Source organism: Sinocyclocheilus grahami, unplaced genomic scaffold (genome assembly GCF_001515645.1).
Source record: "Sinocyclocheilus grahami isolate Dianchi unplaced genomic scaffold, SAMN03320097.WGS_v1.1 scaffold616.1, whole genome shotgun sequence".
Classification (NCBI taxonomy): Eukaryota; Metazoa; Chordata; class Actinopteri; order Cypriniformes; family Cyprinidae; genus Sinocyclocheilus; species Sinocyclocheilus grahami.
The window spans coordinates 685,589-698,518 of NW_015505795.1; the positions used below are offsets into that span (position 1 = coordinate 685,589).

The following is a 12,930-nucleotide window of genomic DNA, read 5'->3' on the forward strand; positions in this document are numbered from 1 at the left end:
GGTGCCCTTTGCCTGGCGCTTCCGGGAGGGGCATGTGATCCGCCACGCTGGCCTGCAGCTGTTCCACGACCCGGTCAGTATACTCCGGCCGGGCGGCCAGTCGCTCTGTAAACTGCTGCTGGCGGGCCGAGAGCTCCGTTAGGCGACAGATGACCTCTTCCATATGTCCGGGGGAAGAGAGCGGTTTCTCCTAGAAGAAGTTATAAAAACAAACCACTCAGATACTTCTGTTTTTTTCTGTGTTTGATGTTTTTTTTAAAGTGGGTTTCATCTGTTCTTTTAGGGAATCGTGACAAGCATGTGTCTTTACAGAGACTTGTGAGCGTTTCCTTCCCTTTTGAGGGGAAGCAGTCCTTTAGTGTGCTCAATGGTGTGGTGTCTACTAGTCATCTATTGAAGACTGAGTGAACTAAAGCTGAACTAGACGTTGTCTGTGACAGATGGAGGATGATGGTGTGTCTCAGTTGTGGTTGTGACGGAAGTGCAGGTGTTCACAGTTTGTATGGGCTGGGGTTTGTATGCTCATGCAAAGATGATCTACACTGTATGTTTTCAGTCATGCTACTGTTTTCTGTGTATTCCTCAGAATATCTTCCTTATAATGTTCCACAGAAGAAAAAAATAACCAAAAGTTGTTTTGTGTAGGTCGTAGTAAACAGTAATTTTAGGTGAAGTACAGGGTTATCCAAACTGGGGAGTTGATGAAAAGCTAATGAACAATTTAATCATATAAATAAAAGTGACTTGAAATGTGAACTTAAAATCATAAAAATATAAACAATCTGTATTGTATAAAGTGTTATAGTATTAATAATTAATTTAGCAATATAAATAAAAGTGACTTGAAATATATACTTAAAGATGGTGAATGAAAAGCTAATAATTTAGTAAATTATAAAATATAAGCAATCAGTATTGTGTAAAGTGTTATAGAAATAAAAGTGACTTGACATGTGACTTAAAGAAGAATTAAATCATAAAAATATAAACTCTGTATTGTATAAAGTGTTATAGAAATAAGTGACTTGACATGTGACAAAGAAGAATTAAATCATAAAAATATAAACTCAGTATTTTATAAAGTGTTATAGAAATAAGTGACTTGACATGTGACTTAAAGAAGAATTAAATCATAAAAATGAAAACAATCTGTATTGTATAAAGCAAGATATAGCCTAAATAAACCAATTAAGGTAATGAAATCATAAAAATATAATAAATATTTTTAAATAAAAACAATCAAAACAAACACTTTCTAAAAATTTCATTATTCAGTAATAACTACCGATTTAACTGCACTAACGCTATGGGATAAAAACAAAAATTGTAACTGAATTGAGCTGAATAATAACACTAAACTTTTACAGTGTTGCTGAATTGAATCAACGTTAAACTGAATTGAGCTGAAAATGACACTGAGGTGCTTTATAGCTAAAATTACATTTGCTTCATAATTAATTAATTTTGCAACATTAACACTGATATTTTCCTTTTCAATAATGTGAAGCTGTTTTGAAGCAATCTGTATTATACTGTATAAAGTGCTTTATAAACAAAAGAGTCTTGAAATGTGACTTGAAGGTGGATGAAAAGCTAATAATTAACTCATAACAATAAAAAATTAAAATTAAATACAAAGTCAAAATAAAACGCTAACTAAAACATCAAAACCATGCATACTTAATGGTTTAAAGGACAATTAATATTTAGTAATATCTATTTAACTGGACTGACATGATCGGATGAGAATAAAATTTGAACTGAATTGTGCTGAATAATGAACTTTGTATCTACAATGTTGATCTGAATTGAATCAGCATTTACACAACACTATTGTTTTCTGTAGAGCTGCTTTATAGCAGAAATCGAATTTTTCATAATTAATCAAATTTACAGCTTCAACAATGTTATTGTCTTTGAAACAACAATCTGAAACATAAATAGAAGTGACTAAATATGTGACTAAATTATCATCAGAGATCTGTAAGCATGCAAGTGTGTTGTTAAATGAAATTATTGAAATATTAATTTCAATTTGCAATTTTATGTAGAAGGGGTCGGGTAGCAAAGGTTTGGGAATCCCTGCTCTAGTCAACCGCTCAATAACCTACTTTTGTTCAAGTCTTCAGAGGATGTGTCTCTCACTCAAGCAGCTCTTCCTCTCTCTTAAAATTAAAATGGAATATATAAAAAAAATATATATATGTAAAAACAAATCTGAGCATCATTTGCAAATTTCAGTCAGCCCATAAAAAATGCATTGAAGTAAATTCATTTAAAACATTAAAATTTTTTACAAAAATATATATTTAAATGTAAAAATCGTTTTAAGTGCAAAATGTACAAAATGAAAAATTTTAAATGTAAAAGAAAATTTACAAAAGTACTAATGTAATGATGACCATGTTATTAAAATTTCTCATATTTAAATTGTATCTTCTTTACACTGTTATTAAACTCTTATAGTTGTTTTTACTGTGCATTTCCTAAAGTGCCCATCAGTTTTTATTTCTCAACAGCTGTATTGCATTTGACACACTGATCACAGGGAGATTTCACAGCTGAAACACATGATGGCAGCTGTCATGGCTCATTATTTGTTTACAGATATGCCATTGTGAGAGTTTACATGTTGGATGTCCAGTTATAAAGCACATTTCATGGTTTATCTTCACGACTTAAGACATTTAATCGGTAATCTGTTCTCAACAGGTGCTGTGAGTCCGACGGCGGCAGCGGGAAGCTATCGCGGGAAGAGCTTCAGACGCCCGGGATACATGTGCTCAGAGCCATGTGGCTCGTCTACTAATGAGAACACTCAAAAGAGCGCTTCGAAATTACCCAGCAGCCCCAGTGAGCGATGGCTTAAGGAGGTTTTCAAGAGCGACGACGGCCAGGATTCTTTCGAAACTCACCGTTTGCGTGACGCCAAGGAAAATTCCCCAATGCCGTTGCGCAACGTTTTCAATTCCAGCTTCAGCTTCATTCAGCAGTCGCTAGAAGCTAGTGATCTATTAGATGCGAGCACAAACACATCTGCGAGCATACAATCTGAATGGGACCGACTGAAGTCTGAAACGTCACACTCTGGTGCTTTAGAACCTCACACTGCTTTAGTAGTAAATCACTTGAGCCAATCAGAGATCAGCACTGTTCCGATTAGCCAATCAGAACATGAGGTTTTCTCATTAAGCAATTCACCTTGCTCCATTGGTCAGCAAAAAAGTATTTTATTGGACCGAGAGCTGTGGCTAGCAGACCTGGATGTACAGATTTCGTCCTCCATAACGTCTTATGCGAAAGAAAGCATCCAGGACTCTGACTCTGGCTCTCTGGACACTGAAGTCACGTCTTCGTTCTCGATTGACTCGACAGACTCGACCTCGGCCTCCTCGGTCACGTCCGGCTACGACAGCACAACCCCGTCCTCAGATCAGAGTCGAGACGATCTGATAAAGAAGTACGAGGATGTTCTGCAAGACTGTCTGCAGAACAATCGCACAAACACCAAGGTCAGTACGACACGATGTTTAAGGTAGATAGGAAATACATTTTACAGGACGTTTTATTAGGTGTGTCCCCGACTAAGAATTTTCATAGTCAAATCTGAATTTTCGAATCTTGCCGATAGTCGACTGATAGTCGAATCATATGTTTGGGGGCGGGGCAAATACATTACCAAGAGACATGTCAGACATTCGACAGTCATAATTACTGACGTTAACACACAGGGAAAATGTGTAACGAACGCCTCGAAGATACAAAAATAATGTTAACATTAAACGTCAGCGAAACCCTAAGAATTCACAACATTTTTTACAATAGTGCTCTCATTGTAACGTTATGTATGTGACAGTAGTTGTTAATGTTCTGCATTTCTGTTTTGAGCTGCGCGCGCAGAAGAATGAAGCAGCAGGTTTTTAATCAATGGGATTTAACTCATTTATTTCATACAGAATGCACTTCGTTATTTATACAACATAACGTTAATATTACGACTTATAGGTAGGGATGGTACGATTAACCGCGAGCCGGTTGAAAATCGATTTAAATATGTGACGATTCAAATCGGTTGAGATGCTAAACAAATCGTGATTCATTTAGGGGTAAGAGTTTATATGAATGCATGTCTGAGGGGAACTTGCTGGCTTTAGAAAAGTGTAGATGGTATTTTTTCTTGTCATCTTGCCTCTGTATAATGCATGTTAAAGTTCATAAGTGCAGCGCTGCTTTGTTTAAAGCGGAAACCAAGGAAAGGGTTTAAGCGCCACCTGCTGGCAGAGAGTGCATCTGCGTCTCGTTCAGCTCGTCTGCTGTTTCGGTTTCATGCAGATATTTTTTGTATGTTTTTAAAATGTATAGTTTCACAAAACTGAAGTCAAACTATTCTGTTTTTGTTTCAAATTTCGAAATTATACAATCTAATTTAGATTAAAAACTGCTCGTGTTGCATGTACGCAGCATCTTTGTTTGGATCAAGATTAAAATGCAGTGGTTGCCTCTTAATTTTAAATGTTAAGAGCACAGACAAAGCCTTAGTTTGTTTATATGAAGAGATTTCTTTTATTTCTGTTACTTATTTATTTGATTTGGGGCTTGTTTTAAAATTTCAATTTAGTTTTGTTATTTACATTTACATTATATTTAAATTTAGTTGTTTAGCAGACGCTTTTATCCAAAGCGATTTACAAATGAGGACAGTAGAAGCAATCAAAACCAACAAAAGAGCAATAATAAACAAAGTGCTATATTAGTATATTATTATAGTGTTAATTTCAATTTAACAAAGAAACATGCAGCATTTTTTCCAAGCAATAATCAAAGGACGCATTTAATTTATAATTTGTCTTAAATCTCATTTTGTAAAAAATAATAATTGTGAATCGAATCGAATCGTGAGTTGAGTGAATCGTTACATCTCTACTTATAGGCTATCTGCACAGAATGCCCCGAATGCACATGAACGTTTCTGCGCGGCTCTGAATGAACGGCTTTTGTGGACGCGTTCTTCGTGCAACAACGTGCAGAAACACAGCAACTAAACTCTAAAAATTCACCGTGTTTTATTATAATAGTGTTCTCATTATAATGTTATGTATATGACAGTCCCAGTTATAGTTATTAATAATATTATGCATCATTGTTTGTCCTGCTCGTGCTGCGACAATTTAGATATTAAATCTGGTTTTCTGAAAAATGTATCAAAATTAAGTGAGTATATGCTTAAAACATAAACACATATCTGCCACTGGGGTAAGAAAAATAAACTTAATTCAAAGGGAACGCAATATAATTTATTTTAAATTATTTGTAACGACTTGATGCGTAATGGTCTGCTTTTACTTAAACGCTGTTTAAGTAACTAACATATGAGATAATAGTCAGAAAAATCGGACTCTTTAAATAGAATAGTTTTATCAAATATTTAGACAGAATCTAAAAAAAAAAGTATGTTTCGTATCTTTTTATTATTATTATTTTTTTACATCAGGCTTTTATGGCTCATATATTCTGATATAGTGAGAATAAGAGAGGAAAAGAACAGCTCATTTTTATTCTGAGGCCCAAACTGAGCAAAAATATGAAATTTGGTCCAGATGCTGATGTATTTATTTTACTCACAATCTTTAACTGTTTAATCTGTTTTACCCTCTATAGATCGAGTCCATAATGATGAAGCTTCAGAGACTACAGCACAAAGCGGTTCTGGATGATGATTATGACACCGGTCAGACATTTACATGCTCCGTGTTGGTTTGATCATTTATTTGATGAAGCATAATGGTTTCTCTAGCTAATAGTTTGTGTATATTAAGTGAAAACTGAAGAAATGATGTAGCCATTGCTTCACATTTTAATCTAAAAGTATGATCACACTATATATCTGTATCTGTAAATATCAGCAGTTTTTTGTCCTAATAAGTCCACAGCTGATGACAGAACACACTGTTTCATCACATTCATGTAGTTCAACCACACCCAAACACTCCCAGCTGATTATCTGTACTCAGCGATAGCTAGCGACCTTAAACCAAACCAAAAAACATTAGCTTGTGATTGCTGACTTGACCGCAGGAATATTCCCTTTTTGCATCCCACTTGTTTGTTTGATTAGCAGTGACACACAATCCACCTTGTCTGACTCAGTGATGTTGAACATTTCTGTTCATACAGTTCCTATTACATCCAGAAAGGTGCATTACCATTCTACATTTTATTTCAGTGGTTTATAGTATGCATACTGTACACTGAATTTGTTTCAAAGATTTCAGATCCTATTTCAAATGTGCATCTTTGCATCAGGATGATTTTTTTGTTAACTAAAACTAAAACCGTGAAAAAAAAATGTTCCTTTAAATAAAATAAACATTAGCTGAATATAATCTAATATATAAAAAAGATGAAATTTATTATTGTAATTATTTTTCAGATTTTATTTCCGTTTCTAAGGCAACATTTCTCAAAATACTAAAATAACTTAATAAATAAAATAGAAATAGAAAAAAAGAAATAAAAGGAAAATAAATAAATAAACTTGAAAAATAAAAATTAAAACACGATTTAGATTTTTTTTTTTAAAAAACAAAAAAGAATACAAAGGACAAAAAAAACAGCAAAATGACTAAACTAAAAACTTTAAAACTTGAAAGTGAAAAGAAAATATCAAATTAATAAAACAGAAAATATGAAAATATTAGCAAATATTATTTTATTAATGCATATAACAGAAAATATCAAAATATTAACAAACTTTTGTAGTATGCTGTTTTTAAACAGTGTTAGTATAAGGCGGAGATGGATCTGTGATTCAGTGTTGAACAGCGCCATCTGCTGGTCATGAACACAGTTATCATACAGTCCCAGTGTGCTGTTCATGGAGTGAAGCAGCAGTGTGTCATGGGTTTAATTTACTGTGTAATTCCTTCATCCTTCGCTTCATTACTCGCACTGAGTTGCTGTACTCGAAAGTACCCTCTGTATCTCCGGTGTGTGTCTGGAGAATCTTCTTTAACTTCTTCTTTATCGGATCAGATGATTGACCTACATTTGTCAGCTGGAAGTCTTCTTTTTGCATGATGAACCTTGTGACTTAAAGCACTAGTCTTTTCCCAGACCCTGATTTGTGTGTGTGTGTAAAGTGGGTCAGTTGTGTTTGTTTTGTACTGTCAGTCTTACACTCACAAACACACACACACAGACATTTCCTGCAGTGTTTTAGTTGCAGATTAGAGCGCAAATGCTTCAAAGGAGCTCGTTTTGGGCTGTAATCAATAATAGATCAATAATCTATTATTGATAGTATGGCTAGTATTTTTGTCATGTTTTTGGATTGATTTTGACCTAAATTGAGCATAAGCAGGCGTATGTTTTTGTTTGGTTTACCCCTTTAAAGAAAGACTGCTGAAAGTTGAAGTCTAAAATGTGTTTGTGTGTTTAGCCGAGCGTTTTGGTGAGAAGCTAGAGGAACTGAGGAGAGAGCGAGCGATGCTTAAGCCTGGTTTACCGTCCAGACATCCGGAGGTCACTGGATTTCTAGAGCGTCTCAGAGCAGCCGTTCACAGCGTCATCCACAGGACAGACACAAACTGCAGGTTTGGAAACATTCAACAACTCAACAAAAATACAGTAAAATCAGTAATATTGTGAAATATTATTACAATTTCAAATATCATTTTTTCTGTGTGAATATATTGTAAAATGTAATTTATTTCTGTGATGCGCAGCTGTATTTTCAGCATCATTACTCCAGTCTTCAGTGTCACATGATCTTCAGAAATCATTCTAATATGCTGATTTGCTGCTCAAGACACATTTCTGATTATTATCAATGTTAAAAACAGTTGTGCTGCAAACCGTTATTTTTCAGGATTAGTTGATGAATGGAAAGTTCAAAAGAACTGCATTTATTTGAATTAGAAATCTTTTGTCACATTCTAAATGTCTTTAGTGTCACTTTGGATTGATTTAATACGTCCTAGCTGAATAAATGTATTAATTTCCTTTTAAAAAAATAATTCTTTTTTTGATGCTAACACATCTTTATCATATCTATACAAAATAATCCCTATATATTTGTATTGATATGAATTTACATGAATTCATTCTTCTCAACTGAATTCTGCAAATGTCTCATTTCTAAACCTGACTTGATTTCCTCCAACGCTACAGAACACGTCACTGTATTGTATTTGAGGGCTGGTTAGTTGATACTGGCTTCAGAAATAACCCGTTTAAACAGGAAAGCACACAGGTGGGGTGGCAGATCTGCTGGAATGTGTCTAAACAGCACTTCCTGTTGCGTATTGTTTCCATATGTTTATCATCGTACAGTATGGAGTCTGTAACTGAGCTCAGAGACACTCATCATAGGAAAGACACCAGATTATTAATGAGCAGAATAAAAAAGCTGAAGATGTGCACATAATATTTTGATTTATTTTTATATCATGTTTTCATTTTGATTTTAAAGTTTTTTTTGTTTAAATATGTCTATCACTTTTTAAAATTAGGTTTACGTTTTTAGTTTGAGTTATTTTATTGCTTCAAGTTAAACTAAATGAAAATAAAAATGTTACCTTTATTTTAGCTTCAGTAATTTTAGTACTTCTACCTAAGCTTATTTTATTTCAGTTAGTTGCCAAGGCAACATTCTAATTTTTAAGTTTTCTTTTTATTTCAGCTTTATTTTAATTACTGAAAATGTCAGTTTTAGCTTACAACCGTTTTATTTTATTATCACAGAGAAATTATTAGCATTTTTGTTAATATTTTGAATAAGATTTTATTTTCATTATGTTTTGCTGTTATGTTAATTTTAGTTAGTTTTAGTAATTTTGTTATGTGTTTCTGACATTTGTATTAGTTTTCGTTGTTTTTAAATATATATGTATAGTTTTTTTTCAGGTTTAGTTTTAATTAATCAAGTTAAACTTAATGAAAATGAGACATGTTACCTTGGAAACCTGCTGAAATATTTTATTTCAAAACGTTTTTGTTTTATTTCATTATTATTATCATTATTTTATAGTTAACATCTATTTTATTTCTAGTAATTGTAGTTATAATAACCCTGGTTTTCAAATATAACACTTTTCTAGTCATGTTTTTCAGTGACTGATTATTAATATATATATATTTTTCAAACAGGCAAAATGGTGAATCGAGTGCCGATCAGGGCTCAGGCAGCTCTCAGAGCCGGTTTCCAACACGAGAGAAACTGTTAGAGGAAAAACAAAGGATTCAGGTGAACAGAAATATATGATCATCACTGATATATGTGACCCTGGACCACAAAACCAGTCATAAGGTTAAATTTTTCGAAACTGAGATTTATACATCATCTGAAAGCTGAATGAATAATATTTCCATTGATGTATGGTTTGTTAGGATCGGACGATATTTGGCCGAGATACAACTATTAGAAAATCTGGAATCTGAGGGTGCAAAAAAAATCAAAATATTGAGAAAATCATCTTTAAAGTTGTCCAAATGAAGTTCTTAGCAATGCATATTACTAATCAAAAATTAAGTTTTGATATATTTACAGTAGGACATTTACAAAATATCTTCATGGAACATGATCTCTACTTAATATCCTAATGATTTTGGCATAAAAGAAAATCGATAATTTTAACCCATACAATGTATTGTTGGCTATTGCTCCAAATATCCCCCAGCGACTTCAGACTGCTTTTGTGCTCCAGGCTCACATATGACTAATGAGTGCATAATATATGCATGTCAATGACTGACTGTCAGCATGAAATCTAATTCCTTTTTAACTCGTTCTTAACTTGCAACAGATCTGACTAATCTGTTGTCAAATCTGAAGTTGATCTTAGCTTAGTAATAGGTTAAGAGGTTAAGTATGTGTTGTGCTTCTTCAGAAGGAGATGTGTGGTCTTCAGCGGAGGCTGCTGGAGCTGCGGGAGCAGAGCAGAGCTGTGGAGGAGCATCTGGAGCCCGTCCTCAGAGCCTGTGATCCGGCTCAGCTGCGGCTGATGGCTCGAGCGCTGGAGGACATGATCAGCTCTGAACACCGGGCCCAGATCAGTGTGTCTCCACCCGCAGAGATCGTCAGGTGAGTGCAAACAGAGCAGCAAAATATGAAGCCTCGTATCTCATTCACACACATTCAAACCTGCACGTCACTAATGGTCAAGAACAGTAGTGAAGTATTTTTACTCTGCTGTAAAAGTACTTTCAAGTGTTTTTCTTTAGAAAACTTTACTTCACAACATTCCAAAGCATAATATTGTACTTTTTACGGCACTGCGTTTCATATTAAAGGGGTGGTTCATCGCGATTTCACTTTTTTAACGTTAGTTAGTGTGCAATGTTGCTGTTTGAGCATAAACAATATCTGCAAAGTTACGAAGCTGAAAGTTCAATGCAAACGGAGATATCGTCTTTTAAAATTCTGGCAGTTTATATTGTACAAAAACGGCTGGTAGGGACTACAACGAGCTACTTCCCGGGTTCGTGACATCACAAACCCAGATAAACCCCGCCCTCGGGAAAAGACATCAAAGGGGGCGATGCCATGCTGCGCTGCTTTAGAGAAGAGGAAGAGAAAACTAGAGGTGCATGTAAAAATCTATTCAAATATGAATTCACAAGTTTCAAAATCAATGTTCTAGAGCAGAGGTTCTCAATACTGTTCTTCAAAGCCGTGCTTGCACAGGTTCTGCACGATCCTCTTCAATAATATCCTCTGCGTCTCAATCGGGCTCAAACTGATAAGCGATATGATGCCATTGTTTACAATACATGCCGCTGAGGTGAGGGGCAGGACGCTTAGACGTGCAATAGAGGCAGTTTAGCCAATCACAACACACTGGGCTAGCTAACCAATCAGAGCCCATCGCCTATTTCTGAGGGCGGGGCTTCATAAAAACAGGAAATGATCAGTGCGATCAGTAACATACACTGCATACACAACTGCATGAAATATATCAATCTGTGCAAGTAGTTTTTGGATATTTTGTTACGAAAATCTTACATATTGTGCCTTTTAATAATGAATTATAAGTGGAAGTTTGAGTATATTATCTGATTGTGATAGCTATTGTTAATATTAAAATCTCTCTTTGCTGTAATGTTGAACAGAAACCAACAGGTGATAATTTAAAGATGTCAGATGTGCCAGTCAGCATTCGCTAGCGTTGACATTTGAGACTGACGCGGTTCAGTTAAATCTTCTCTTCAGTGGATTTAGTTTTTGGAGGAGTTTCAGTGAGACGCTCCGGTGAAAAACAAAGGTCGTCTCTAGCAGCGATGAAACGTCTGTCTCGGAGCAGAGAAATATTGAACTCTAGATTGCATGACTCTGTTTGGTCTCTCACAGATTGATTTTGATGCATATGTAGATTTATTGGAGGTACGGTGCAGATTGAGGTCATAACATTGAGCCGAGCTAAACAAACCCCGCTGAGAGATTGATTTATTTTCTCCTGCACTGAGGGCCAGTTTAAAGCGAGTTTTGAGGAGAAGCAGCCGATTCTTCATGCAATCCTCTCTCTTTTATTGTATTTTTACCCGGCCCTTCTGGAAATGAGACACTTTTCAGCACGGTTATGCATTTTTATTGCTTTCAGGCTCCACAGAGTTAATGCCTTCAGATGCTGGTGTGGATGAATATTGGTTTTCTGTCCAAAACCTGTGCGTAATGCTTAAGAAGAATCGCTCAAGGCTCTTGATGAGGAATAGCTGATATTTTGTTTGTATGAGTTGTGTTACTGACATCTAATCCACTTATTAAACCTGTATATTACTATCAGGAGACACTTTATCCACTTATTTTTAAATAATTGGTATACCGTTTAAGTTTCTGTTAATATTTTGAATTAGATTTTATTTATATATTTTGTGTTTTCACTTAAATTTTAAAGTTTTAGTAATTTTGTTGGATGCTTTTGTAATTTTTATTATTATTATTTTTTTAATATGTCTGAAATATTAAATTTTTATGAATTAGTTTTAGTACTTCAACTTAACCTAAATGAAAATGAGAAACTAGCTGAAATAAAATAGTAAAAGTTTAAATTAATATTTGTATTTTAATTTACTTTTATTTCAAGTAATGAAAATTATTTTATTTCAGATATTGAAAATGTTTTTATTGTTTTAGTTGCAGTTAATGAGAATAACCTTGAATCACAGTTAGGGCTGGGTGATATAGTTAAAAAATGTATCAACGATATAATGTTTCATATCGTTCGGTATCGATAATTATTGACATTTTTTATAACCTTTTTTAAAACAAAAAGCAATAGAATTTTTTTATTTATTTAACCACTGTATTTTTAAATTAACCCAATTTATTGAGACAAACAACAAATATCTTTTTTGTTTTAACAGTCAAACACAAAATAAAAATTAAACAAATATCTAATTTCTAATGCTTTATATGCAGATTAAATAAGTCTGAAGAAAACTTTTGGCTTGTCTCCCGAAGCCACAGGAGGGCGCAATGAGCAAAATAATGCAGCACATTAAATTGTCAACGCAAAGGAAATAACTGTCTATAAAAAGAAAAACGTGCATTATGTCTAAATTAACTCCTATAATAAAACATAATTTAGTAAATTGCATAAACAATTATGAACAAAACAGCATCTTGTATTTATGCATTGCTTAATCCAAAGAGCCGAATCGCCCATCACATAGACTGCATTTAAAAACATATGAGACGCAGTGAAAAGGAATAAAGCTCCACAAATTCGCGACGTGTTTTCTAAAAGTTTAAACTGTTTTAACTTTTCATGGCTACATCTCTTGTGTGTGACGTGAGTGCAGCAGTCATATTTGTCCGTCTAAAAAAATGCGTTGAATATGCGTTCTGTGTGAATGGCTTGGTTTCGGTTTTAACCCATTCAAGATCTTCTCCGCATTGAGCTTCTATATTTCTCTAATATTTTGAATGAATAA

At 34.2% G+C, this 12,930-nt stretch overlaps 1 protein-coding gene across 2 annotated transcripts in view; it reads left to right on the plus strand.

Annotated features, from left to right (window-relative positions):
* LOC107557735 (disrupted in schizophrenia 1 protein-like) overlaps positions 1-12,930 on the plus strand; it is a 61,340-nt gene that overhangs the window by 12,580 nt on the left and 35,830 nt on the right. For both annotated transcript variants that reach the window (XM_016241261.1, XM_016241262.1), the window contains exons 2-6: positions 2,713-3,512; positions 5,659-5,728; positions 7,439-7,592; positions 9,148-9,244; positions 9,888-10,081. In XM_016241261.1, coding sequence (XP_016096747.1) covers positions 2,713-3,512; positions 5,659-5,728; positions 7,439-7,592; positions 9,148-9,244; positions 9,888-10,081 — 1,315 coding nt within the window. The remainder of the gene's footprint in view (positions 1-2,712; positions 3,513-5,658; positions 5,729-7,438; positions 7,593-9,147; positions 9,245-9,887; positions 10,082-12,930) is intronic.